The sequence below is a fragment of the Tupaia chinensis genome, unplaced genomic scaffold (assembly GCF_000334495.1).
Source record: "Tupaia chinensis unplaced genomic scaffold, TupChi_1.0 Scaffold000489_1, whole genome shotgun sequence".
In the NCBI taxonomy this organism is placed as follows: Eukaryota; Metazoa; Chordata; class Mammalia; order Scandentia; family Tupaiidae; genus Tupaia; species Tupaia belangeri.
This window is the reverse complement of record NW_006160001.1, coordinates 4,741,358-4,768,208: the sequence shown is the minus strand read 5'-3', so window position 1 is coordinate 4,768,208 and position 26,851 is coordinate 4,741,358. Positions and strand designations below refer to the sequence as shown.

The 26,851-nt window shown below is 37.2% G+C and overlaps 1 protein-coding gene across 1 annotated transcript in view; it reads left to right on the top strand.

The window, feature by feature from the left end:
• The window catches only part of SPEF2 (sperm flagellar and cilia associated 2), a 210,248-nt gene that overhangs the window by 95,564 nt on the left and 87,833 nt on the right, over positions 1-26,851 (top strand). The window contains exons 19-23 of the mRNA XM_006156330.2: positions 818-985; positions 5,126-5,200; positions 18,491-18,636; positions 22,078-22,205; positions 22,289-22,427. Coding sequence (XP_006156392.1) covers positions 818-985; positions 5,126-5,200; positions 18,491-18,636; positions 22,078-22,205; positions 22,289-22,427 — 656 coding nt within the window. The remainder of the gene's footprint in view (positions 1-817; positions 986-5,125; positions 5,201-18,490; positions 18,637-22,077; positions 22,206-22,288; positions 22,428-26,851) is intronic.

Here is a 26,851-nt window from a genome sequence, read left to right as displayed (position 1 = left end):
CAGCAGTTAGCATAATGGCTATGTCGCTGGACTCCCACATAGTCGACCTCGGTTCTCATCCCGGACCCAGTGGCATAAAACTCACACCGGGTGTGTGTGCGTGCGTGCCCAAGATCCTGAGAGAAGAATGGAGGAGAACGGATTGCAGCGTGACCATCCCCCCCGGGGAGTGATTTCTCGCTTTCTGTCTCTACGTCTCTCTCTGTCTGTCTGGCGAGTGCACGTGCCCTATAGAGAAAACCTCTCCAAAAAGAAAAAAAAAAAGACTTACATTCCAGATTTTAAAGTAATCTGTTAATTACTTTCAAAAAATTTACTTTATCACTAAAACAATAAACAGCTACCTAGTTCAATGCTCTGTATTAAACATCCTGATTAAGTTAAAAATAAAAAGATGTGGCACTTCTACATATACATGCATACATGAAAAAGTGACCATAATATATTGTTAAGTAGAAAAAAGGTTATCCAAAATAATTCTTTTGTTTTTAAAAGTATTTACATGTGTTAAATATGTATTCACAGAGTCTAGCAGTGTTAACACTAAGGCCATCTCTTGGTATGTGCAGGGGATTGGTTTGAGGAACTCCATGGATACCAAAATTTGCAAATACTGCAGTGCCGTATATAAACTGGCAGAGAAGGTTTACACTTTTAGCTTTAAGGACTGGGTGATTTAAGGAAGAGCTCCAATACATGAATTACCTTCAAATTAGTAAGCATAATGTTATAGTAATTTAGGTTTCTATTAGTTGAAGTGAAAATAATAAGTGTCTGGAGACTCTAATGAAGGTTCATTCTTTTCATCCCTTTGAAGTTGAAAAGAAATTAGAAGAAAAAGAAGCTGAGAAAATAGCAGCAGCTTCCCTGTCTGAGCCTCCACCTCCGACAACTCCTCCCCCTCCTCCTCCTGAACCAGAAAAAGAGAAGGAAATTCATCCTCCACGTGAGTCTTCAAAAACTGCGAAAGGAAAACCACAATCAGGTGATTGACAGAATGATTTATAACCCTGTTTACCAGATTCTTATCTTCACTTAAGCAAGAATTATAAATTATATTACCAGTCCATTGATCTAGATTCAGACTTTGAGCAACTTCAACCACACGAAACAGAGATTTGCACTCAAATGGAATTGGAAAAGCCCTCTTAGTAGCTAAGAACATGATTGTTAAAAAGCCTAGGTTCTTTACTGTGTAGGAGGGGAGACAAACCCGTCACACTCAGGCCTACCAACAGAATAAGACCACAGAAGAGAAGAGGAAAGACACAAAATAACGAGAGGCAGATCAGAGGACAGGCATGTGTGTGCTGAGTTGTAGAGTTCCATTTATGTAGAGTGAGAGCACTTTAATAAAATATGAAATAGCTGGTTGTTGACAAGAAAAAAGGGACAAATCAATGGCATGCATTAGAGATTAGAATTTATGAATATGTGTAACTGTACTTCTTCAGGACTTACGATTATAGAAACGAGGACATATATTTATCTGTAGGTAAATAGAAAGCCTGTGTAGAGAATTTCTTAAAAATTGCTTCTAGATCCTTAATTGCTAAGGACTATGGATCTAGCATTAATTGTAGACAATGAATATAGTGACAAAAATGAAGTATTCATTTGTTGTCATGCATACATTGGTAGACTATCAGGATCAGTTTGGCATGTGAATGTGAAATTAATATGGCCCCAGTATCTGTTTTCAACATTTTAACTGGCTGGCTGTGCGGTTACACAAGTCTACCTAGCTATCCCGGGTATTTTGTCATGACTATACTTTTAAGCTCTGTAATTTTTCTGCTTCATAGAGATTTGAGATCAATATGAATTTTTTTCTAATTTAATGTACTCATATAAAAATAAATTTGTACTTTAATAATGTATGTCACGCTATATCAAAGCTCATTTTATTCTGGTAAGTTAGACCTAAACCAAAGGCAAAGATATACAAACAACACCAACAACAACAACAACAAAAAAAAACCACAAAACTGTTCATTGAATATACATACTTTTCCCACTGCCTCATTAGGAATTAAACAATTCAGAGGTCTGGAGGAAAATGGAAATCTTTAAAATTCTATTTTGAATTGGGAAAGATAGTTTGCACATTGGTTTAAGTGAGACTGGAATGATCACAAATGGTCCTTTGACCTACAGTCAGGGCTCTGCTCATATCTTCTTCCCATCTGGCCTTCTCACAGTCAGGAGTACCCATATAGTGAATATCTGAGATATTCCTGAAACTAATCTCTAGTGTTTCTGATTATAACACAGTTCAGTTTTTCAGTTCTTGAAATTTGTTAACTATTTAAAAATTGTATTCTTAAATACTACTGTGCATTGGAGGAATAATAAATCTACTGTTGATTCAAAGAATGGTTGTGTCCGTCTCTTTTTCTTTCTACAAAGGTCAGAGCTAGTGTTTAATCTTCAGAAATGTATGGAAAGGTTAATCACCAGAAATCTCACTAACTACTGTTGTCCAACAATGCACTACTAGTAGGAAATCTGGGTGTGCAGGGCATTGATGGGGCCTAGAAAACACAGCACCTCCCCCTGAAGCTTCGGGAAGCTTGGTCAAACAAGTTTAGGGAGGGAAGTTTCAGCAGGCTATATTTTGCTTTTGTAAAAATGTTTTATGTTAAAAAATTATAATTATTTTTTGAAATGAACCTTTTCAGAACTGAAAGCCTAAGGCTTCTGGACACACCCAACTCAGATGTCCAATTACACTCTTCTGTAGAAGTTGAGATGAAGAAAGAATGTATTTAATTAAAAATTAAATCAGTGGAAAATTGAGTAGAGGAGACATAGTGTATACAGTGCTAGCATTCATTTTGTCTAAATACAGTTTTACATATTATATAGTTCTGCATTTTATATTTGCCTCAATAACTTTTGAGATTAAACTTGAAAAACTTCACTTATACTCTAATGAAGGGTTTATCATCAAATTCACTACCAGTGTCAGTATATAATTTAGAGCTCAAGTTCTCAGTATAACAAAATAGAATAGCCCTAACAAAGCTGCTACTTAAGAGTATTTTTCAAGATTTCAGAATGTATTTTAGAGCTAATTTTTAATTCTTTTTTAAAAGGGAAGAGTGCATGCTATCCCAACAGATATTAGACTTGTCCAAGATATTTTATAAGTACTGTCCTTTTACCTCTTCTGTGTCACTTTATACTAAGTTTAGAACTATTAAGTATTTTATTTCCCAATGTTATCTTTTTATTTTTATTTTTATTTTGAAGAGGTTTTGCTATAGGGCACGTGCGCTCGCCAGACAGACAGAGAGAGACAGAGAGATAGAAAGTGAGAAATCACCCCCCAGGGGGGATGGCCACACTGCAATCCCTTCTCCTCCATTCTCCTCTTGGGATCTTGGGCACGCACGCACACGTGCCCGATGTTAGTTTAAGCCACCGGGTCGGGACTCGAACCGTGGTCGACTACGGTGGGCGTTTAGTGACATAGCCATTATGCTAATTGCTGGTCCCCCAATGCTATCTTATTAAAGAAAGTAGGAACTATTCTAGATGTAATTATTAAGTTTATTTCTAAGAAAACCAACTAATTCAAACATTTGAACTCTCATTTATTTGTGGTCAACTACCTGGATGTCTAAAAGTCCTATTACATAGGTTAACAGAACTCCAAGGTAGTCCTTCTCTGTCATTCCCCTGTCTTCTTTCTATGGAATCTAGTTTATCAGCTCTCACATATTTAAATACAAATAACATACATTCAAAAATATTTTTAACTATCACTTCTAAATATCAAGAATAGTTCAGATGGGATCTCTTTATCACAGGCATTTAAATTGCCATACTTGTCTGCTCTTCCAATGAAGAACAAAACAATAGCCTATGACCAAGGAAGAAAAATTATTAAACTTGTTTGGTGAATAATACAGGATGTAATAAATTTTCCCAAGGAATCAATTTATTGTCTGAGCTATCTTATTGACTTCATGATAATGTTTCCTATTTTCCTCCTTCCACTATATTTTAGATTCTAGGGAATCTAAGATACTTATGTACTTAGTTAATGAAAAATGGAATTGCAGAGGCCACAAGGCAACAAAGTGTGTGGGCAAGAAAAGTTCAAGGATGCACCATATCAAAACAATATAGTGATTTAACTCTTTTTCAAAGTGTTTTGGCATGATTCTTATTACAGATCCTCTTTTCTTTTTGCATTTTTGTTATGAGGGCACATGTGCTCACCAGAGAGAGAGAAAGTGAGACATCATCCCCCAGGAGGGATGGCCACAATTCCTTCTCCTCTATTCTTGTCTTCGGATCCTGGGCATACATCCACACACTCTGACATGATTTTCAAGACGCTGGGTCCAGAGCTCCGACTGTGGTCAGCCAGGTGGGATTCCAGTGCCTTTACCACTACACCACCTGCTGTCCCCATTTGCTTTTTTAATAAGGATGATTCAGTTGAAATAAATCCAAATACAGCCAGATGCTTTGAATGGATTATGATTCACTTTGAAGAATTCTACAGCTAGTTCCAATGAAGAGTCAATGATCCGATCATTCACCAAATGTAATTTTAAAGTTAAGATGGGGCCAGCCCATGGTCTTGTGGTTAAGAGAGCTGGATCCCCTATAACAAACTTTGTGGTTTGAGTCCTAACCTTGGTGGCTTGAAAATCACCAGGAGCATATATGTGCATGCCCAAAATTCCAAAATGATAGAGATATGGAGGAGAAGGGACCACAGCACAAACACATCCCTTTGGGAATGCTTTCTTCCTCTCCCTCTCTCTCTTTTTCTCTGTGTCTCCCTGGCAAGTGCACAAACCCCCAGGCAAAATTAAAACAAATTATTGAAAATTAAAAATAAAGTTAGTATTTTCCACTTAGTGCAACAAAATAAAATGGTTCTAGCAAAGTTATTATTCAAGAGATTTCAATTCATAGTCTGTCTTCGGATTAACCTTAACTCCCAGCAAAGACCTGAGCCATTTTATAAGCTTCACAGTCTTACATTGTTCACCATTGTAAATGTTTGTCTGTGAGATGTAACATTTGTTTGCTTACAAATCATATAAGCCAGGCTATTGGAAAAAAATCCAACCATGATATTTGTGTGTTGAATTTTGTTTAGAACACCCGCATGGTAAGCAAGACTCTCCTCAGGAAGGAAAAGGGAAGAAAGGTGAAACTGCACTCAAAAGAAAAGGTACAGCAGATAAAGATAGACATTGTTACTAGTAATTCTGCATCTTGTAAGTATCTCAGTGAACACAGATTTTTGTAGTAGCATATACACTGAATACTTCTCTTAGGCAATTGTTAAATTCTTGACAAAGAATATAACCTCAAACGTTTAGTAACCTGGCTCTCAGCAGAGCCTTTGCTGAGAAAAGTGGTGCTTGTAGGGATAATGTAGAGACTATCTAATATGCAGAAGAGTCTTTCATCACACATATTATAGGTGTAACCAACCCTTGGACTAAGCTATGCCACCAAGAAGCTATATTCTACATTGTATTTCCTTTGATCTCTTATTAAATTGTTTTTACTGAAAAGTGTTTTGGTAAAAAGTATCCTCTGTTTCTTCCACACTTAACATAGCAGTGGAGGTAAAACTTTTATCTACCAATAATAGCTTGTTATTATATTTCCTGAAGGGATAGTATGCCCCCTAAGTCATTTAATGGCTCCTATATAAAATTCAAGGTGAGAAATTTCACTAAAATCAAAGGACAGGAAATTTTTTTTCCTCTATGCAAATAATGAGCACCTCTAAGTAACAGTATTTCCACTTTTGCTTTGTCTGGATATTCAGAACCATATTAGTAGCTCAGGTCTGGTATCGGTGCAAAGATGAATCTCAGTATCTGCTTTTTAATTCTTCTGCTAGTTTTGATTTTTTTAAGTTATATATTTTATTCTGATCCTTGTATTTGTGTTTTATTTGTATTTTACTTTATCTCTGTGAAATAAGGCTGATAGCAATTATAATGTAATTGTAGAATAAAATATTAGGTTTTAGAGGGCATATAAGTCAATGCATATTGAAGCTGCTATAGCAACTAATTAATTCAAGATTAAAATGCACTTGGGTATACATATGGTTAACTTCTTCTAGGGTAGATTTCAGTGGCATTGTCTTGAACTGTGTACCTTTGTTTAACTATTTATCACAAATTACCATCACAAATTATTTAATTGCAGTTTAAGAGTATGTAATACAAAATGTGCTCAAGAGATGATTATGTTGAATTTAAATATATACAACCATGATTTTTCACAAAAAAATTTTACCCTTCCCTGCTTATATGACATGACAGACTTATGTAAGTAAAGCTAGCTGATGAGTTAAGATTAAGATAAAAACATTTTTTTTTCCAGTTTGCTATATGGTAGGGCACATATACTGGTCAGAGAGAGAGGGAAAATGAGAAATCAACCCCCTAGTGCCAATGGCCAAGCAGCAATCCCTTCTCCTCCATACTGCTCTCTGGATTTTGGGCACACACACACACACACACACACACACACACGCACCCTGCATGTATAAAAATTTTATATACTATAATCTATGTTCAGCTCTGAATTTATTTACTAATAGAATAAATTTCACATTATACATTACTCATCTCTTGTTATTGTGTTGTCATAAAAAAATCAAATGAAAGATCATGATAAAGTCATCAAAAATAGAAAATAAACACACACATGCATATTATTTGCCGAGTTATCATGTTAAACATAAAACATCTGCTCTAAAAGCATCCTGAATTAAATGCATAGTCTTCAGACAAGCCAGGAGCAAACACGCAGTTCAACATAAAATATCTATTAGAACCTAAGGCTTACTGCTTTATTGTAATCATCAATATATCAGAAACATTCAATTATTTCTAATGCATTATTTAAAGTACACTTAAATATCTTCCTCAAGATATTTAAGTTGAATTATAATAAAAACACATGTATATAATAATTCTATTAAAATAGGAATAAAAATCCAAAACTCTGAAGTGAAGGAATCAGCATGTCAAGCTCAAGGACACAGGGCTTATACTAATGACTAAACTCAGAACAATCTGACGAACAGGCGAAGAAGGAAGTAAGTTAGGTTACTTCATTCCCATTCTCACACTGAGGGAGACATACTAATTCTAAAAGGAAAAACAAACAAAAACTATGCTTTCTAGGATTAATTTCTTTTTTTATACCACATACTTAACTTTATTATTTTTATTTTTATATATTTTTTCTTTATTATTATTATTTATACATTCAATTGCTATACATTATTTAGATTTTAAAGAGACTTTACCCAGCATGATATACACCTCAGTTCAGCCCAGTTGAGAATACTATACACATCCTCATCAACAGATAATTAACCGTACCTGTGTCCCACAAATGTCTTACTTCTCTATTTTTTCCCGAGATTTCCTTTCCTGCACTCTTCTCTTCCCACACTTTTCCTTCCCCTTTGTCTCTAGTGTCCATAACAACTTTGAATGCTTTTATGTCCTCCAGACTTTCAGTCTCTACCGTAGAGTGCAGACAGTTGGTATATGTTAAGTAGAGCTATGCAATATCTCTCTTTCATAGCCTGACTTGCTTCACTCAGCAACAGATCTTCCATATTTGTAGACTTTCTATAAAATTCCAGAGCCTTGTTGTTTTTTTTATGGCTGAATAGTAGTCCATGAGGTATATGTGCCAAACTTTCTCAGTTCATTCTTCTGTTTGTGGACATTTGGGTTGGTTCCATATTTTAGCAGTCATAAATAATGCTGCAGTGATATAATTGTGAAAGTGCTTTTCCAACTGAGCATTCTCCTGTCCTTTGGGTAGATACCCAGGAGTGGAATTGCTGGATCATATGGTAGCTCTATTTGAAGGTCTTGGAGGAACCTCTGTGTTGTTCACAGCGGTCGGACCAATTTACATTCTCACCAACAATGTAGAAGTGTTCTTCTTTCACCACAGCCCCTCCAGCACTTATCATTTTTTTTTTTTTATCTTTGCCATTCTGACTGGGGTTAGGTAGTATCTCATTGTGTTTTTGATCTGCATCTCCCTGAAGGATGTTGAACATTTTTTCATATACTTTTTTGGCTGTTTGCATGTATCCCTTAGAGAGTTGTTTATTCAGCTCACTTTCCCATTTTTAACTGGGTTAATCATTTTCTTTTGGGTAAGCCACTTGAGTTCCCTGTGTATTCTGGTTATTAGTCCCTTTCTGAGGCACAGTTAACAAAATTCTCTCCTGTTCTGAGGGTTATTGATTCACACTAATTATGATGTCCTTTGCTGTGCAGAAACTTCTTAATCTGCTGTAATCCTACCTGTCTATTTTGGGGATTATTTCCTGTGCTTTGGGGGTCTTGCTTAAGAAGTCTTTTCTTACCCCAATGTCTCCCAGAGTTTCTCCATTGTTTTCCACCAGTAGTTTTATAGTTTGAGGTCTTAGGTTTAGATCTTTGATCCACTTTGAGTTGATTTTTGCTAATGGTGACAGATAGGGGTTCAGATTCATCTCTCTGCACGTGGATACCCAGTTTTTCCAGCACCATTTGCTAAAGGGGTTTTCCTTTTCCCACTGGATTGACTAGCACCGTTTGTCAAAGTTCAGCTGGCGGGAACCAGCAGTTAGCATAATGGCTATGTTGCTGGACTCCCATGTAGTCGACCGCAGTTCACATCCTGGACCCGGTGGCTTAAAACTCACGCCGGGCGCACGTGCGTGCGTGCCCAAGATCCTGAGAGGACAGTGGAGGAGAAGGGATTGTGGCGTGACCATCCCCACTGGGGGGTGATTTCTCGCTTTCTGTCTCTGTGTCTCTCTCTGTCTGTCTGGTGAGCGCACGCGCCCTATAGCGGAAACCTCTCCAAAAAAAATAAAAAAAAAGAAAAAGATCAGTTGGCTATTTTGGGGGGGGTTATTTCTGGGGTCTCTGCTCTGTTTCTTTGATCCTCATGTCTGTTTTTGTGCCAATACCATGCTGTTTTGATTGTCACAGTTTTGTAATATATTTTGGGGTCAGGGCGTGAGAGGCCACCCACCCCACTCTTCTTGGGCAAGATGACATTGGCAATATGGGGTCTTTTATGATTCCCAACAAATTCTATGATTGTCTTTTCAAGATCTGTGAAGAATGTTTCTTGTAATTTTATAAGGATTGTATTAAATATGTAGATTAAATTGGGTAGGATTGCCATTTTTATTATATTAATTCTTCCAATCCAGGAACATAAGATGTCTTTCCATCTTTTTGTGTCCTTTCTGTTTACCTTTTTAAGGTTCTCATAGTTTTCCTAATAGAGGTCTTTGACTTCCTTGGTTAGTTTTATTCCTAGGTTTCTTATATTTCTTGTGGCTATGGCAAAAGTGATTACTTTCTTCAGTTCTGTCTCTGTCTGCTTGGTGGTTGTATACAGAAATGTCATCGATTTTTATAAGTTAATTTTGTATCCTGCCACTTTACTGTATGCATTTATTACTTCAAGGAGTTTTTAATGTGGTTATATTGGGTCTTCTATGTATACAATCATGTCATCTACAAACAGATCATTTTAGTTCTTCTTTTGTTATTGGAATGCCTTTTATTTTCTTCTCTTGTCTGATCACCTTGGTGAGGACTTTCAGTACTATATTGAATAGGAGCAGGGAAAGTGGACACCCTTGTCTTGTACAAGATTTTAGTGGAAAGATTTTCTGCTTTTCCCCATTCAGTATAATGTTAGCTATAGGTTTTTAATAGATAGCTTTTATTATGCTGAGAAACGATCCTTCTATGCCAATTTTTCTGAGAGTCTTAATCAAAAAGGGATGTTGTATTTTGTCAAATGCTTTTTCTGCATCAATTGAAATGATCATATGATTTTTATCTTTCTTTCTGTTAATATGGTATATTATATTTATGGTTTCTTATATGTAGAACAACCCTTGCATCCCTGGAATAAAGCCTACCTGGTCAAGATGAATAACCATTTTTTACATGATGTTGAATATGGTTAGCAAGTATCTTGTTGAGAATGTTTGCATCTATATTCATCAGATATATAGGTCTGTTGTTTCCCTTTTTTGTTGTATCCTTATCCATTTTGGGAATCAGGGTAAATGGAAGCTTCATAGAATGAATTTAGAAGTGTTCTTTCCTTTTGGATCTCTAGAAACATTGTGATTAGAATGGGTGTTAGCTCTTCTTAAAAAGTTTTGTAAAATTCAGAGGTGAATCCATCAGGGCCAGGGCTTTTCTTTGTTGGGAGGTTATTTATTACTGATTCAATCTCATTGCTTGTTATAGGTCTATTCAGGCTTTCTATGTCTTCCTGGGTCAATTTTGGTAGATTATATTTGTCTAGGAATTTGTCCATTTCATCTAGGTTTTCTTCTTTGTAGTCAATCTTTGGGAAAGTACAATGCACGGCTAAGAAAAATGTATATTTTGTGTTTTTTGGGTGGAAAGTTCTACAGATGTCTATCAAGTCCATCTGATTTATAGTATCATTTAGGTCCAGAATCTATTTGCTTATTTTTTGTCTCATTGATCTAGCTAAAGAAGATAATGGTGTGTTGAGATCAACAATTATTGTGTTACAATCTATCTCTCCTTTTAGATCTTGCTGTCTTTCCTTTACATATTTGGGTGCTCCTGAGTTGGGTGCATAGATATTTATAAGTGTTATATATCTTCTTGGTGAATTAGTGCTTTTAGTAGTATATAATGCTCTTTTTTTTGTTTCTTCTTATGGCTTTTGTCTTAAAGCCTATTTTGTCCAAAATCAATATAGTGACTCCCACTCTTTTTGGTTTCCATTTGCATGGAATACCTTTCTCCAGCCCCTCACTTTTAGTCTATATATGTATTTATTCATGAGATGGGGTTCTTGTAGGCAGCAGATAGAGGGTTTCTGATTTTTCATCCATTTAGCCAGTTTGTGTCTCTTGATCAGAGAATTCATTAACATTCAATGTTATTATCAATATTTCCAGACTTGTCCCTACCATTAAGTTGGCTATATACTCTATTGGTTTTTTTACTCTTATTACTGTCTATCTTTAGTTTTTTTGGTATAGTCCTCCTTACAGAATTTCTTGAAGAGCTAGTCCAGAGTTGGTAAATTCTTTCAGGTTTTATTTATCTGGGAATGTTTTAATCTTCTTTTCCCATATGAAGGAAAATCTAGTCAGGTATAATATTCTTGGTTCAAATTGTTTTTCATTTAACACTTTGAATATATTCCCCCATTCTTTCCTTGCTTGTGTTGTATCTATGAGAGGTCCAGTGTTAGCCCAATGGGATAGCGTTTGTAAGTGATTTGACGTTTCTCTCTTGCCAATCTTAGTATATTGTCTTTGTAGTTTTGGCCAATCTAGCTATAATGTTCTGTGGAGAGGTTCTTCTTAGATTTCCTTTTTTTTTTTTTCTTTTTTTTTGGAGAGGTTTGTGCTATAGGGCACATGCGCTCGCCAGAAAGACAGAGAGACAGAGAGACAGAAAGCAAGAAATCACCCTCAGCGGGGACGGCCATGCCACAATCCCTTCTCCTCCATTCTCCTCCTTTTCTCGGGATCTTGGGCACACATGCACACATGCCCGGCGTGAGTTTTAAGCCACCAGGTCCAGAACGCGAACTGCAGTCAACCACATAGGAGTCCAGCGACATAGCCATTATGCTAACTGCTGGACCCAGGATCTTCTTAGATTAATTCTACCTTGAATTCTTTGTATTTCTTGGGTCTGGATGTTTGAGTGTCTCTCTAGACTTGGAAAGTTTTCTTCCATAATTTTGTGGAATAGATTATCCATGCCCTGATTAGTTTCTTCACCTTCTGGGATACGAATTAATTCGGATGCTTGGGCATTTCAAGATATCTAATATTTCTTGTATAGTATCCTCAGTTCTCTTGACTGCTTTCTCAGTATTTTTTACTATTTTTTTTCTAGGGAAGAAGTTTGTTTTCTACTCCTGAGATTCAATGTTCTGCATGGTCTAATCTACTTTGAATACTTTCAAGGGTTGACTTTTTGTATTACAGCCTTCATATCTAACAGTTCCATTTGATTCTTTTTTATGGTGTTCAATTCTTCTTTCATATCATGGAAGGACTTTCTCATCTCTTGAAGCTCAACGTCTCTGTTCTCTTGTATCTCATAGAGTTTTGTTACCATAAATATTCTAAATACTTTTTCTGACATTTCGGTAATATCCTCTAAGTTTTCTCTACTTGGAGATGAGTTATAGTGCTCCCTTGCTGGAGATGTATTACTTGATTCTCTCATCTTATTCTTAGTCATTTGGTAATGTATTCACTTTTGGCTAGTTTGTTTGAGAGGGATTCTGTGACCCTGAGCTTGTGTATTCAACTTACTATTAAGTAGTTTGTTGCTATTTTCTCCCTTCTACTGTCTCCTCCAGTGTAGGAATCACAGGAGTTTTACAATCAGATTTATGAAGGGGAATTGCACTCTTCCTGCAACAACTACAGTGAGGTGCAAAGAATTGTCTAAAACTCACAATGTTTGGATGTTTAGCTACTGTGCACCTAGTCTTCTCTAGGCAGTGAGTAAGGGCCGAGCAGTAAAACAGGAAAGTAAAGAAAAAGAAAAAGAAAGAAGAGGAAAGAAAAAATACAGAAATCATGTGGAAATTAAGTTAGAAGGGATAAAGAACAAGGGCAGTGAAACTTTCCTGCCTGACTAGCACTGGAGTCTGGAAGGGAGGACTCTGGCTTGAGGGGATCTTCAAAGCCAGAAGCTGCACTCGGAGGGCCAGCACAGTCAGAGGTTGAGTCACCTGGATGCCTTCTGTCCTGGTTAGCACTGGGATCTGGAAGGGGAGACCCTGGCTGGGAGGGGTTCACAGCTGTGAACCTGCTCCCAGAGGGCCAGCACAGTCAGAGGTAGAGTTGGGATCAGGATTAATTTCTAAAATAAATTTTTATCACCTGGGACTTTAAATAAAGGACTGTATGTAGCACAATGTACAATCTACTGAATTTTAACAGATTTCATAGCAAATGAAAAAGCACTGAATGTCATCAGAAACTTGATGCCACACATCCAAAAGTTGATGATTGTATTAATATATTATGATGATTCTGGGAGCAACATTCAACCACACTCTCCTTGTACAATACAATTTATAATTATAATAACAAACTGCCTTTTATGGAATTTCTTACATGTACCAGACACTATACAAGATAATTTATGAATGTAACCTCACTAAATTCTCATAATCATCTGTAAAGTAGAAATTATTATTAATTCAAAGAAGAGGAAACTGAGAGTCAAAATAAACAGATAAGTATTTGGTGAGAAATTGTTACCCTCTGAGAAAGAAAATTTAGAGCTTCTCTACTCTTTGGGAAATGTAATCTACACTCTCACATTAATTTGCATCACTAAATTAGTGATAGCATCCCTGGATTTTACCTTCATGCTATTACCATAGTTTAAACAAATTAATACTATTTATGCTCTTAAGTATGAGTCTCGTCATCTAATTCTCAGCCTGTAGTTTTTTAAAAATTAATTTACCAGAAGATTACCAAAAAGAAAATTGAGATGTAACATAAATAGAAAACAATCTTAAAACCAATTTATGGGGCCAACCATTGACATGATGGTTAAGGCAACTGGGTCCCACATGGCCTACTGCATGGTTAGAGTCCCAGACCCTGGCTTGCAAAACACTCTAGGCATGTATGTATGAGTGCACAAAATTCCAAAAGCGGGGAGAGATAATGAAGAAGGGATTGCAGCATGATTAGACCCCATGGTTGATATTTTCTCATTCTCTCTCTCTCTCTCATGCCCTCTAGAAAATTAACAAACAACAACAATTTATGTGCTAAGTAAATAATATTCTAAGCCCTGCTTTAAAGTTTGTAAGTTTCTATATATTAATCTAATGAGTACTTATGAAAATGAACTATATCAATAGACACTAAAAACAAAATGAAGTGTATATATAATGTGTGTGTGTGTGTGTGTGTGTGTGTGTGTGTATAAATAGAACAGGGGTTGGCTCAGTGTAAATTCTAACTAGGGCTGTTATTATTGGCACCAGACCAAGTTACTAAGAACAGTGGGCAGAAATGGGAATAATTTAACACTGATTCTAATTATACTAAAATTAGGTCATATTCCCAGGTATCCAGTCTTACTGCTATATAGTTGCCCATGTTTCATATGTTCAGCTTCAAAGTACAACATGAATTTTAGGACAGTGAAAAGAGCAAACTTTCCCTCCATGAGCTTTTCTAAAATATAATAATTTGCCAGTAACAAGCATGTTTCAGTCTGTGACTCCTTATCTAATACTGGCCCTCTTCTCTTCCCTTCAGTCTGTTCCACTTCTGAACTAGATTTTTCATTTTATCCACTACCTCCTGAGTCTCATTTGGTCGCTACTGTTTACAGCTCAGGCAGCCATTGTTAACTAAAAGCATGCCTTTGGATGAACATTGCTAACTCCAAGGCAATTAGAAAGCCATTACTGTTAACTCATCTTCAGGTTTCTTTCTAGTGATGCTGTTAATTAAATCAGGTCCTACAAGAAATACTTTGTGCCTAAAAGATGTCAACCTCAAAAGAAGGATGAGGTTGATAAAAAGTTTGAGCCAGAGCTTAGAACAAATTCTCCCAGATGAACAGACTGGTTTCTCAGACCCATGCTCAGCCAAAATGGACACTGAGAAAGTTAATTATATTCCAGAGGAGGGCAAGAAGAGGGGAGGTTACAAGCTATTTTACATTGGTCCATTTAAATAATACAGACAACTGATTGGCTATACCTTAATTTACATCATGAACTAGAGGACATGGAGATGAAGAAAGACCATATTGTAAAGATCTAGTACCTTTGCAGGTTTATTTACATAGTCATGGGCTTAACCAAAGCCTAAGGCTCAAGACTTGCTGACGGGGGGGTGAGGCAAGACTTGCTGAGGGGGGGGAAGGGTGTTAAAATTTTAATAGACCTTGAATTCCAAATAGTTTGGAAAGATGCTTTACTTTCTCAAAAAATATAATAATCCCTTCCTTAAAAAAAATACATATCACACTATCCTATCTTTTCTGCCCTTCTCCAGTTCTCCCTTCCCAATCCCCTTACCTCCTTGAATGATCCCAATTGAATTTGAAGGTGTTTTCATTTTTTTTCTTATCAATTTATATAGCTTCCTTTAATCTTGGAATTAACTATTTATTTTTCTTTTAAAAGTTGGTTCCAGGGAACCAGCAGTTAGCGTAATGGCTATGTCGCTGGACTCCCACGTAGTCTTTCTCAAAAAATATAATAATCCCTTCCTTAAAAAAAATACATATCACACTATCCTATCTTTTCTGCCCTTCTCCAGTTCTCCCTTCCCAATCCCCTTACCTCCTTGAATGATCCCAATTGAATTTGAAGGTGTTTTCATTTTTTTCTTATCAATTTATATAGCTTCCTTTAATCTTAGAATTAACTATTTATTTTTCTTTTAAAAGTTGGTTCCAGCACCTGACTTAATTAATCAGAATTCTGCTGAGCTTTACAGTTATTTACTTTGCTCAAACCTGTTACTCTGTCATTTCATCTTTGGTTGGCCATTTCTTTATTTACAACATTGATTAAATAGATTCTGTGTCCCAAAATTAAATTTTCATTTTGCCTTATTTTATTTTTATTTTTACCTGTTCCAGCTCCATGATCTTCTGTATAATATTATCAAGCTTTTATAATAAAAACAAAATTGCTAAAGTGTACCTTCACCAAATACCAATCATAGATTATTCTTCAAACCTTTTATCCACAAGGAATAGTCAAACCAAGAACTCAGTGATCCAACTTTACAAGTAAACGTAAATATCTTATTAGAAACAGAAGATTCCGCATGGTTGTAAGGGTGAAACAAAGCAATGCTTCTTGTTTCTTGTAAGACACTGACAAAGGCTTTGCTCAAAAGTGATGTCTATTTGCATTCACAGTGGCATGGACACATTTTTATTTATTCAAATATTTGTCCCTCTGCATCTTCATTGTTTAAAAGTAGATAGAAGTTTTATGGAATCCAAGCACAATAGTCCAAAAAGTATACCAGAGTCTCTTAGTTTTTGCTGATTGATCATGAGATTTAAGAAAAGAAAAAGAACTCACTCATTTCCAGTTTAGAATGTAAAAGTTCTACTTAGGAACTCTATTTTGATAACTTCATCTAAAAGGGGTCATCTAGTTATCATTTATACTTCACTAGAGATTCAAGTCAAAGAACGAAAAATCTGGACAAGCTCCATTAGGCTACGCATACTGGTTGATCTTATTGCACAGGCTGGGGTCACATGGCAGCAACCTATAGTCCAGCAACTCAGGAGACTAAGGAAAGAGGATCATGGCATAGTGAAATCCTGTCTAGAAAAAAAAAAAAGAATGAAAAATCATTACATAGAAAAACATATCAAATTTAAACATTTTTAATTACTGCCTCAGCAAACATTTACTTCACATTTTGTACATTTTCAAAAAATGTAGATACAAGTTCAGATTTTTGAACAATAAATACTTTTTTTATTTTTTCCTCTTTTAATTTACATTTATTCTCTGTACATCTTTATAGTGTGTGACATATTTTTTCCCAGCATGCATTTAGGCATGTCAATCAAATCAAAGATATTTACATATCTTACATATTTACATATTTTCATCAACAACAGATAATTTTTTTTGAGAGGTTTTTGCTATAGGGCGCGTGCACTTACCAGACAGACAGAGAGAGACAGAGAGACAGAAAGTGAGAAATCACCCTCCAGGGGGGATGGTCACTCCGCAATCCCTTCTCCTCCATTCTCCTCTCGGGATCTTGGGCCCGCACACACACGCGCCCTGCATGAGTTTTAAGTCACCAGGTCCGGGACACGAACTGCGGTCGACTATGTGGGAGTCCAGTGACATAGCCATTATGCCAACTGCTGGTTCCCAATTTTACATTTTTATGCCTGTTAATTTTTTTTTCCTTGAACTCATCCTTCCCCTACTGTCCATCCACATCTATCCAATAATTTTTTTTTCCTTGAACCCCTCCCTTCTTCCCCTACTGTCCATCCACATCTATCCAATCTTCGGTGTCTATGCTTACCTTTTCTGCTATTAAATCTTCCAGTCTTTCAGTTTCTGCCATAAAGTGCAGATACTCGGTATTGAGTAGGGACATATAAATCTGGCTTTCTTAGTCTAGCTTGCTTCACTTAGCATTGATTTATATTCAGCCATATCAAATGATGATGTCTCATTGTTTTTTATGACTGAGTAGTATTCCTAGTGTACATGTGCCACATTTTTTCCAATCCAGCCATCTCTTTCTGGGCATTTGGGTTGATTCCACTTCTTAGTGTAGATGTTGTTTTTAAAATGTGTAAGTAGAAGTCACCTCAACTGTCCATAAGACATAACTGATAATTTGTCTTACACTTATAACCCACATATTTTTTACTAACATAAAAGTGGAAGATGTATTTACTTTTGTGAACAACATTATCATTAAAAAATACTTACCAAAGAAATAAATTTTGGGGAAAAAAGTGCTCCCAGTTCTACAGCATCTAAAAATCTCAATCAATAATTATCTGAAGGTAAGTGTGATTTAAACTGAGTGAATCTTTAAACTATAACAATCTTGAGTTTTTCAGGGCATATTGGTGCTCTCTGAGTTAAGGTACAAGGTCATTCAGACCCTGTGGGTGCCACTTAACAGTTCTAGATTCCTCTCTTTATGCTGTCAGGGAGAGTGAAGTGTATGTTCTTTTTAGATTTTGGATTGAAAATTATACCTTTTTCTCTTCCTACTTTTCTTTCCCACATTTGCCTCCCCTCCACTTCCTTCCCTCCTGTCTCCCTTGATTCAGCTGGAAGGCTGGCACAGCAACTATCTTCACCATATCCCTGACTACAGCAAGAAAAAGAATCCCCTGTGGCGTGCAAGGAATGCAGGAATGTTCAGGAGCTCCAACTCTCCTCTTCTCCCCTGTATCCATCACCTGCTCTGCCTGACTCCTTCCTGCTTGTCTTCTCCAAGGAACACCCTGGGCACAAATCATGATTCAGCTCATTTCTCATTCAGGATAGAGAGCTTAATTTGCCAGTCTTTGCAATAGGAATAGAACTACACTTTGCTCTAGAATCTAAACTTTATAAGAGCCACATGTTCATTGCAGAAGCAAGGACAGAATGAACTTAAAAAGTTGTTTTTAACAGCCAATTGGGAAAGAGAAACTAGATTGCTTTTTTTAAAAAAACAATTCATTATTATTGAATTCATTTGTTATTTTGTCTGCAATGGAGAATGGGTATTTTTATTGTTCTTTAAAAAATAATTGTTTGGTAAGACTATTCAAAGACACTCAGAAAGTAGTTAATAAATTGCTAGAAATCTATGGCAATGATAGATTTATTTGTCCATCAAAATGCTGTCTCATTCATCTACTTGTATTGGAATGATTTAATATGCATGTTTAAGGTTCTCCTAAAGGAAAACCATCAGGAGGGAAAGTATCAGTAAAGAAATCACCTGCTGGCTCTACGGATATATCACCTACTCCCATATCGCAACCCAAGCCAGGATCTTCGGAAGAATGGGTCTATGTGAATGAACCAATTCCTGAGGTATGGCAGTTTAGAATCAAGTTAGTAAAATCCATCCTTTCTCTTGTTTATAGTAAGACTCATGCCATTATTTGGAACATCTAGAACATCTTTTATAACTAGTAATATACATATGTAGCTATCAAAAAGCTGAGATAATGGGCCAGCTCAGTGGTACAATGGTTGGGTTGGCTAAGTCTCACATGGCCAACTATACAGTTTGAGTATCTGTCCCAGTGGCTTAGGAAGCATGCCAGGAGCATGTGCATGGATGCCGAAAATCCCAAGGGAAGAGTGGAGGAGAGGGGACAGCAGCATGGTCATCCCCTCTAGGGGATGATTTCTCACATTCTCTTTCTCTCCAGTGAGTGAATACATCCTATAACCAAAAAATGAAATAAATAAAGAAAGGAAGAAAGAAAGAAGAAAGAAAGAAAGAAAGAAAGAAAGAAAGAAAGAAAGAAAGAAAGAAAGGAAGGAAGGAAGGAAGGAAGGAAGGAAGGAAGGAAGGAAGGAAGGAAGAAAGAAAGAAAGAAAGAAAGAAAGAAAGAAAGAAAGAAAGAAAGAAAGAAAGAAAGAAAGAAAGAAAGAAAGAAAGAAAGAAAGAAAAGAAAAGAAAACCTGGGAGAGTATTCTAGAGACTACTCCTTCGACATACTTCATTCTTTTCTCCTACTCACTAGAGTTTCTGAGTCATGCTTTGAACTGCCAATGAGTGCTAAAACTGAGGGAACAAATGGGTTCTATGAGGATTAATTTTCTTCCTGAGGACAAGTGGAGTTACAATTTCACAGAAGAATGATTTCCCCAGAACACATCTTTGGCAAATTTATAACTCTCTATTCATGTTCTAATATCCATATCACAATGCATTTACACGAAGTTTAGCCTCTGACTTCAGAAATAGGAGAAAATGTAATAGCTAACCAAATTCATAGAAGAACAGATGCTATCTGTGCTGAGGGCTTCAGATGGTTATACTATTGTGAAAGGGTGACCCCAGGGAACCCTGCAATCTCTATACAGCTACTTGTTCTCTGATGATCTCAAAGCTAAGTCGCCACCAAAGCACTCCTGCTTGCTTTAACAGATGAGTTATCTTGAGGAAAGAATACAGAATGGTCCTCTCTTTAAAACTTTCTCAAAAGGCATATAGCTTTTGAAAAGACCAGATTCTGGTCTCCTTCATCCCAGTCCTCAATTGTTTCTTACTCTGATGAACTCAGTGAGGACCACCTGTGCCAAGCATTTGAAACTGATCATGACAAAACCTGGTTACTGCCTTTAACTAATTTGATTTCATTTCTTTTCTCATTTAAAATTAGTTCATGGGGCCAGCAGGTGACATGGGTTAAGGAGCCAAAGCTGGACCTGGGGATCCATGGGCAATGTGTGCTAGATTTGGAAACCCATCAAAATAGTATCTGGCAATTTCCTCATGAAACTTTGATCATCTCCCATGCACACAGTGTTGATTAATGGATGAAACTTGACCAAGCAGGAGAGTTAGTCATGTACTTATGTAAAATGGTTCAAGTTGACCAGGAAGGAGAGTTAGTCTTGTGCTTATATAAAATGATCCTTAGACCTATTCTGGATACCACTTCTTTTAAGAGAGACTATGATAAACTAGAAACCAGAAAGGAGAGCCAGGTCAGAAAAAGAGGTTAAAATAATGTCAAAGGAGTGTTAAAAGAACTGCAAACATTTAATTTAGATACATAAATATTTTGAGACTGGTTAGCAATAACATCTTGGGCATTTCAAACTATCAGGTTGTTGAGAGAGTCATGATGTATTTTTCTATGTTTTTCTATTCAAAAATGTGCCATGACTTTCCAGACAACACATAGATGGAGCCATTCATTCTCCCAACAATTTACTAATAAAACATGAGATCACGTGAGTCTAGTTACATCCATATTAACATTTACTGAGCACTTTTTATGTGTGAATGCTATACTCCATTGCTTGCAAAAACAAGCAACTTGCAATTTCTATGTCCAAGGGCACAATGAGAATAATACATTTTGTTTTAAGTATTTTAAAAAAATCCCCATTGTAGGACCAGCAGTTAGCGTAATGGCTATGTCGCTGGACTCCGACGTAGTCAACCGCTGTTTGAGGCCCGGACCCGATGGCTTAAACTCATGCCAGGCGCATGTGCGTACATGCCCAAGATCCCGAGAGGAGAACGGAGGAGAAGGGATTCCAGAGTGGCCATCCCTCCTGTGGGGTGATTTCTCACTTTCTGTCTCTCTGTCTATCTTGCTGGCTGATGAGTGCACGCACCCTGTAGCAAAAAAAAAAAAAAAAAAAAAAACCTCTCCACAAAAAAGCCCCACTGCAAGGTATCTTTTTAAGTATGAGCTTATTGATTAGGGACTATGGAGGGAAGGGGGACCCAGGCAGAAAGAATACCTCAGTGGATTCAAGAGCAGAAGGTTTTGGTACACAGCTTCAGCAAGCAAGTCTGGCAGGAAGGCAAAATCTTAAAAGCAGTGTTGAAGTGTTTTCAGCTCTTGTGAAAATCTGTGACCTGCTTGGACCTTATCTGCTAGTTAGTGGAAGCCATGGATTTTTTCAGCAAGGAAAACATGTTAGAAGCTGTTTTCAAAACAGTAACTCAGAAAAACTGTGGAGTGAATAGTTTAAAAAACATGTGCTCTGATTAGTCTGCCTATGTTCAAATCCCAGTTGTCACTCAGCAGCAGCATGACCTTGAATAAGATTTTTCACCTCTTTTGCCTCAATCACCTCGTCTTGAAGTGGGAAGGAAAATAGAACCAGCCCCACTAGGTTGAGGTAAAAATGTAACGAGTTAGTACACATAAAGCCCTATTATCAGTGTCTGGCACGAAGTAAGTTCTCAGCAAATATCAGCTATCTGGGGAATGGAAGGAAATTCAGGAATATTGATAAGGACCTAGAGACCTGTCAGGACATTCCTGTTTCACTCTAGACAAGAGCAGGCAAAGGCCTGAATGGAACAATGGCATTGGGAAGAGGAGAAAGTAGGGACAGCATCTGGGCACAGTTCAGGAACCAGGTCTTGCCCACTTCTCAGACATCATCTTCCTCCACTCCCACTGTGTTCCACCAAGCCCTACTCACACCAGTCTGCATTCTGTCCCTTAAATAGATCAAGCCTATTGCCACCACGGCGACTTCACACCTGCTGTTCCTGCTGCCCAGAATGCTCTTCTCCCAAATCTTCCTTCTTGTAAATGACAACTCCAATATCATCTAAACTTAGAGGCCTTCTCCGCCCCTCTTGAAACCTGAAGAATTACTTCGAATAGTAATTAGCTGTGGGGAAGAAGGAGGACAGGAGCAATAGGTTGCACAGGAAGTACTTTAAATAGCTGCATCTAGAACTTCTTGCTTAATACTGTTCTTTTGATTCAATTTTTCAGAAGAATTATTGTGAAGTAACAATATCTCTGTTTCACCATTTAACAGGAAATACCTTCATTTTTAGTACCTTACTGGGAACTAATAGAAAATTCCTATATAAACACCATCAAAACAGTACTCAGGCATCTGCGAGAAGATCAGCATACTGTTATTTCTCACTTGTATGAGATTCGGTAAGTAAAATTTCCAAAGTCAAAATCTTGCGATTCACAAGCATGACATATAAGATCCATCTCAATCTCTTAATGCTTTGCAGAACAAGTTTCCAGGAGTTTCTAAGGCGTCCAGATCACAAACAAGATTTCGTAGCTCAGTGGCAGGCTGATTTCAACTCTCTTCCTGATGACCTGTGGGATGATGAAGAAACCAAGGCTGAACTACATCAGAGAGTATACGTAAGGAACTCTGTGACCCGCAGGGCCAGCATCTCTACTCATGTCGTATTTTGGCCTGTAAAGCCCCAATGCATTCCATTCTCGCTTTTATGGGGTTTGAGAATAAGAAAGGAAATGGTTTAAATGCTTAATGCTAATTTTGCCGAAGCATGAGCTTTCTGCACTTTGAGTTCTGAATGCAAATACCATGGCAATGCTTCTGGGAAGAGAAGTCATGATTGGCAGTGCAAAAGCATATTTAGCATCTGTTTCATAGCTTGCTAATCCCTTCGTTAGTCCATATAGAGATTATCTAAAGTCTTGGAGTTCATTATTAGAGTATAGCTCTGTGTCCATGTCTGCTATTAATCACATGGCTATCTGAAAGTCGGTTTACCATTTGGATGATGATAAGGAGAAGGGGTATGAGGGAATTGTATGCAAAACCTAAGCAGTTAGGTCATGTAGATCTCCTAGGGACAGGAACTAAATCTTACACATATTTGTATCTCCAGCACGTACACTGGTACTTGGTATATAAGCATATTTAAATAAATTAATGAGTGATATATGCTTACCCTGATGCTTTAGAACAGGTTCTCTGGGTAAGCCATAGGGGTGTAGGCAGTGGGAGTACTACAAAGCTGGAAACCATGTGGGAAGGTTCTGGGTTCATATCCCAGGTCTACCTCAACACTCCAGGTGTTACCATGGATACCCATGATCCTGGCTAGCTTCAGGACTGGGGGGAGGATCACAACATGAAGACTCTATCAAAGGTCCCTGTATGTCTAGCTTGCTTTCTCCGCTCTCTCTCTCTCTCTCTCATAAAATAAATAAATAAATAAGGTTTTTTCAAAAGAGATAAAGAAGAGGGACCAGCAGTTAGCATAATGGCTATGGCGCTAAACTCCCATGTAGTCGACTGCGGTTCGAGTCCCAGACCCAGTAGCTTAAACTCATGCTGGGTGTGTGTGTGTGTGCGTGTGTGTGTGCCCAAGATCCCAAGAGAAGAATGGAGGAGAAGGGTTTGTGTTGTGGCCAGCCCCCTGGGGGGGTGATTTCTCTCTTTCTACCTCTCTGTCTCTTTCTGGCAAGTGCAAATGCTCTATAGCAAAAAACCTCTCCAAAAAAAAAAAAGAGAGAGAGAGAGAGATAAAGAAGAGACCCTGATATATGAGAAGCTTGATTTTAACTTCATACCTTTCATGTTTCCTCTGTAATTGACACACCTCACTATCCTGTTAGAAGGCTCTCTTGCCACTACCTTAAGTATAGACTAACAGTGAAATCTGATTATGATCTCAATATTTATTTGTGCAATAGAAACATTGTCAAACTTTATCTCATGGTGCATCATCTGTACTCCAAATATTTATTGAACATCTATCATAATCCTGGCACCGTTCACAGGGCAGGGACTCAGCAGTGGACCAAAAGTCTATGACCATATGATGTTGATGTTCTAGTGGCCAAAAGTCAGAGGATAAGCAATGAACAAGTAAATATTGAGCATGTCACTGGTTGTAAGAGCTACATGGAGAGCAAAAAAGCAGAGCAAGGGAAAAAGGAACATTTGAGTGCCATTTTGTATGTCGTGGTTGTGGAAAATCCAAGGAGAAGGTGACATTTAGATAGACTCAGAATGAAAGTTGGAAATATGTGGATGCAGTATCTGGAAGAGGGTGTGTCAGGCACAGAGGACAAAAGGACAAAGGCTCTGAAAGGGGAGGATACTTGGTATGTTTTAAGAACAGTGAGAGGCTGCATTGGAGCAGAGTGAGTGTGGATGAGAGTGGTTGGTGAGGAGGTCAGAGAGATTATTTAAGGCCTTGGAGTTTATTACTAGAAAGTAGTATTTGTCTGAGTGAGATGGGAACTCTTGGCTTCTGGTTTGAAAGAGTCTATATGGAATAAAAACAGCAGGGAAACTAGCAGAAAGATCAATTAAGAAGCTCTTTTGATAGAGGTAAGGCACCATATGGCTTGATGGTGAGATCAAAGTACTAAATGTTTAACCTGAAAGGTGTTGCAAGGCCTTAGTAAAGCAGAAGTATTTTATCTCTAAGACTCTTTATATATTGAGGATATAAAGCATTTGTTGATCATATGTCACAAATATGTTCCTAGATTGATGTTTGCTTCATATTATTTGAGTTTTAAGGACCAGCAGATGGCATAGCAGTTACTTCGCTAGATTCAGTTTGACTGACCACAATTTGAGACCCAGACCCAGTGGCTTGAAAATTGTGTGTGCATGCATGTCTAAGATCCCAGGAGGACAGCAGAGGAGAAGAGATTGTGGCATGGCCAACCCCACTGAAGGGTGGTTTCTCACTTTCCCTCTCACTGTCTCTCTCTCTGGCTCTCTGGCAAGTGTGCATACCCTAAGACAAGAACTCTCAAAAAAAAAAAAAAAACAGAAAAGATGTTTTATATACAGAAAATTTTTCATGTTTATGTAGGTAAATACAGAAAACTTTTTTTTTATATCTTATTTAAAAAATACTCCAACTCCACCCCCAAGTCAATACAGGTACACAACTATTTTTACTCCTTTTTTAGTCTTATATTTTACTTTAAAATACTCAATTTATTCTATTCCTTTAATAATGATCTCATTTTAATTTTTCCAGAAACCTGATCAAACAGTGTGAGAAGACTCTCAACTATATTAGCATAGAGTTTTTTTAATATTTACATTTATGCATGTGAGGATATCTGTTACATATGGTGTATACATTCACTTTTGGGTTTTCTTTTTCCTTGACTTCTAGTGAGACAGAAAAGAATAGAAATAAAAATAGCTTCAAAAATAAGCTAGAGGGAACCAGCAGTTAGCGTAATGGCTATGTCGCTGGACTCCCATGTAGTCGACCGTGGTTCATGTCCCGGACCCGGTGGCTTAAAACTCACGCTGGGCGTGCATGCGTGCATGCCCAAGATCCCGAGAGGAGAATGGAGGAGAAGGGATTGCGGCATGACCATCCCCCCTGGGGGGTGATTTCTCGCTTTCTGTCTCTATGTCTCTCTCTGTCTGGCTGGCGAGCGCACGCGCCCTACAGTGAAAATCTCTCCAAAAAAATAAATAAATAAATAAGCTAGAAACTAAACCTGGAGCCCAGCACCTTAACCACCATGCTAGATAATGGAAAAAAGGATTAATTGAGGATAAAACCAGTATCTGGAAACTTGGAAAATAAAGAGCATTAAATTAAAAATACCAAGCCAGATAATAAGAAACCTGGCTATAATAACCAAGAGGAAGTGGGTGGCTCCCTGGCTCAGCAATAGTTCTGTACTCAAGAGAAGCTGGATCTCATGCGGCGATCATGGTTAGAATCCCCAGTACAGTTGGCATGTGTGCAAGTGCCCAAGATCCAATGGACAGAAGACTGGAGGAAAGGATTGTGGTATGACTAGACTCCATGGGTAGTGCTCCTCTCCTATTCTCTCTTACACACTTCTTGATTATTATCATTCCCTTTATTTAAGAATAGTCAGGGAAAAATAAAACCTTACTTCTGGAAGAAATTTGGATATTAAATAATATCCATGTATACTGTAAAATAACATATTTAGTTTCTACTTGGAAGGTTTAATAAGTTTTGGCAAAGTCAATATCATTAAAGATTTTGTAACTTTTCATAGTAGTAGATCCTCAGCAGCAGTCTATAGTAAACTTGTAAATTTAAAGAAATAAGTAAGTAAATCTGCCTTTGCTTCATCCCCTATGATCAAATTCATTAGATTTAGGATAGGTCCTTATATCTGTTCATTTTTAAAAGTGTAATAGGTAATTCTGATTGAAATAACTGCTCTCTGTTTTTGTTTTGTTTTGTTTTTGTTTTTGTTTTTGTTTTTTGTTTTGTTTTACATTCTCTATTTAGATGATCTTGTAAAAACTGATGAAAGGAAGTTAAACATTTCTGTGACTATTACATTTCTTTTTTTTTTTCTTATAAGAGATTTTTGCTATAGGGATATGTGATCACTGGAGAGACAGAGAGAGAGAAAGAGACAGAAAGCAAGAAATCATCCCCTAGGGGGATGGCCATGCCTCAATCCCTTCTCCTCCATTCTCCTCTTTGGATTTTAGGCACACATGAACATATGCCTGGTGTGAGCCTCAAGCCTCTGGGTCTGGGACTCAAACTGTGGTCGTTTATGTGGGAGTCCAACAACATAATCATTACACCATCTGCTGGCCCCTCTATATTTCTAAATATATTTCTTGCTACAGTTTTTAGTTTATAGTTTTTAGTTTTTTTGTTTTGTTTTAAATTATTTATTTAATTCCATTTGTTATTATTTTATTTATTTATTATTATTATTTTTTATTATTATTCATACACTAAATTGCTGTACATCTTTTAGATTGTGAAGAGACTTTACCCAGCATGATATATACCTCAGTCCAGCCCAGTTGAGACCACACACAACGT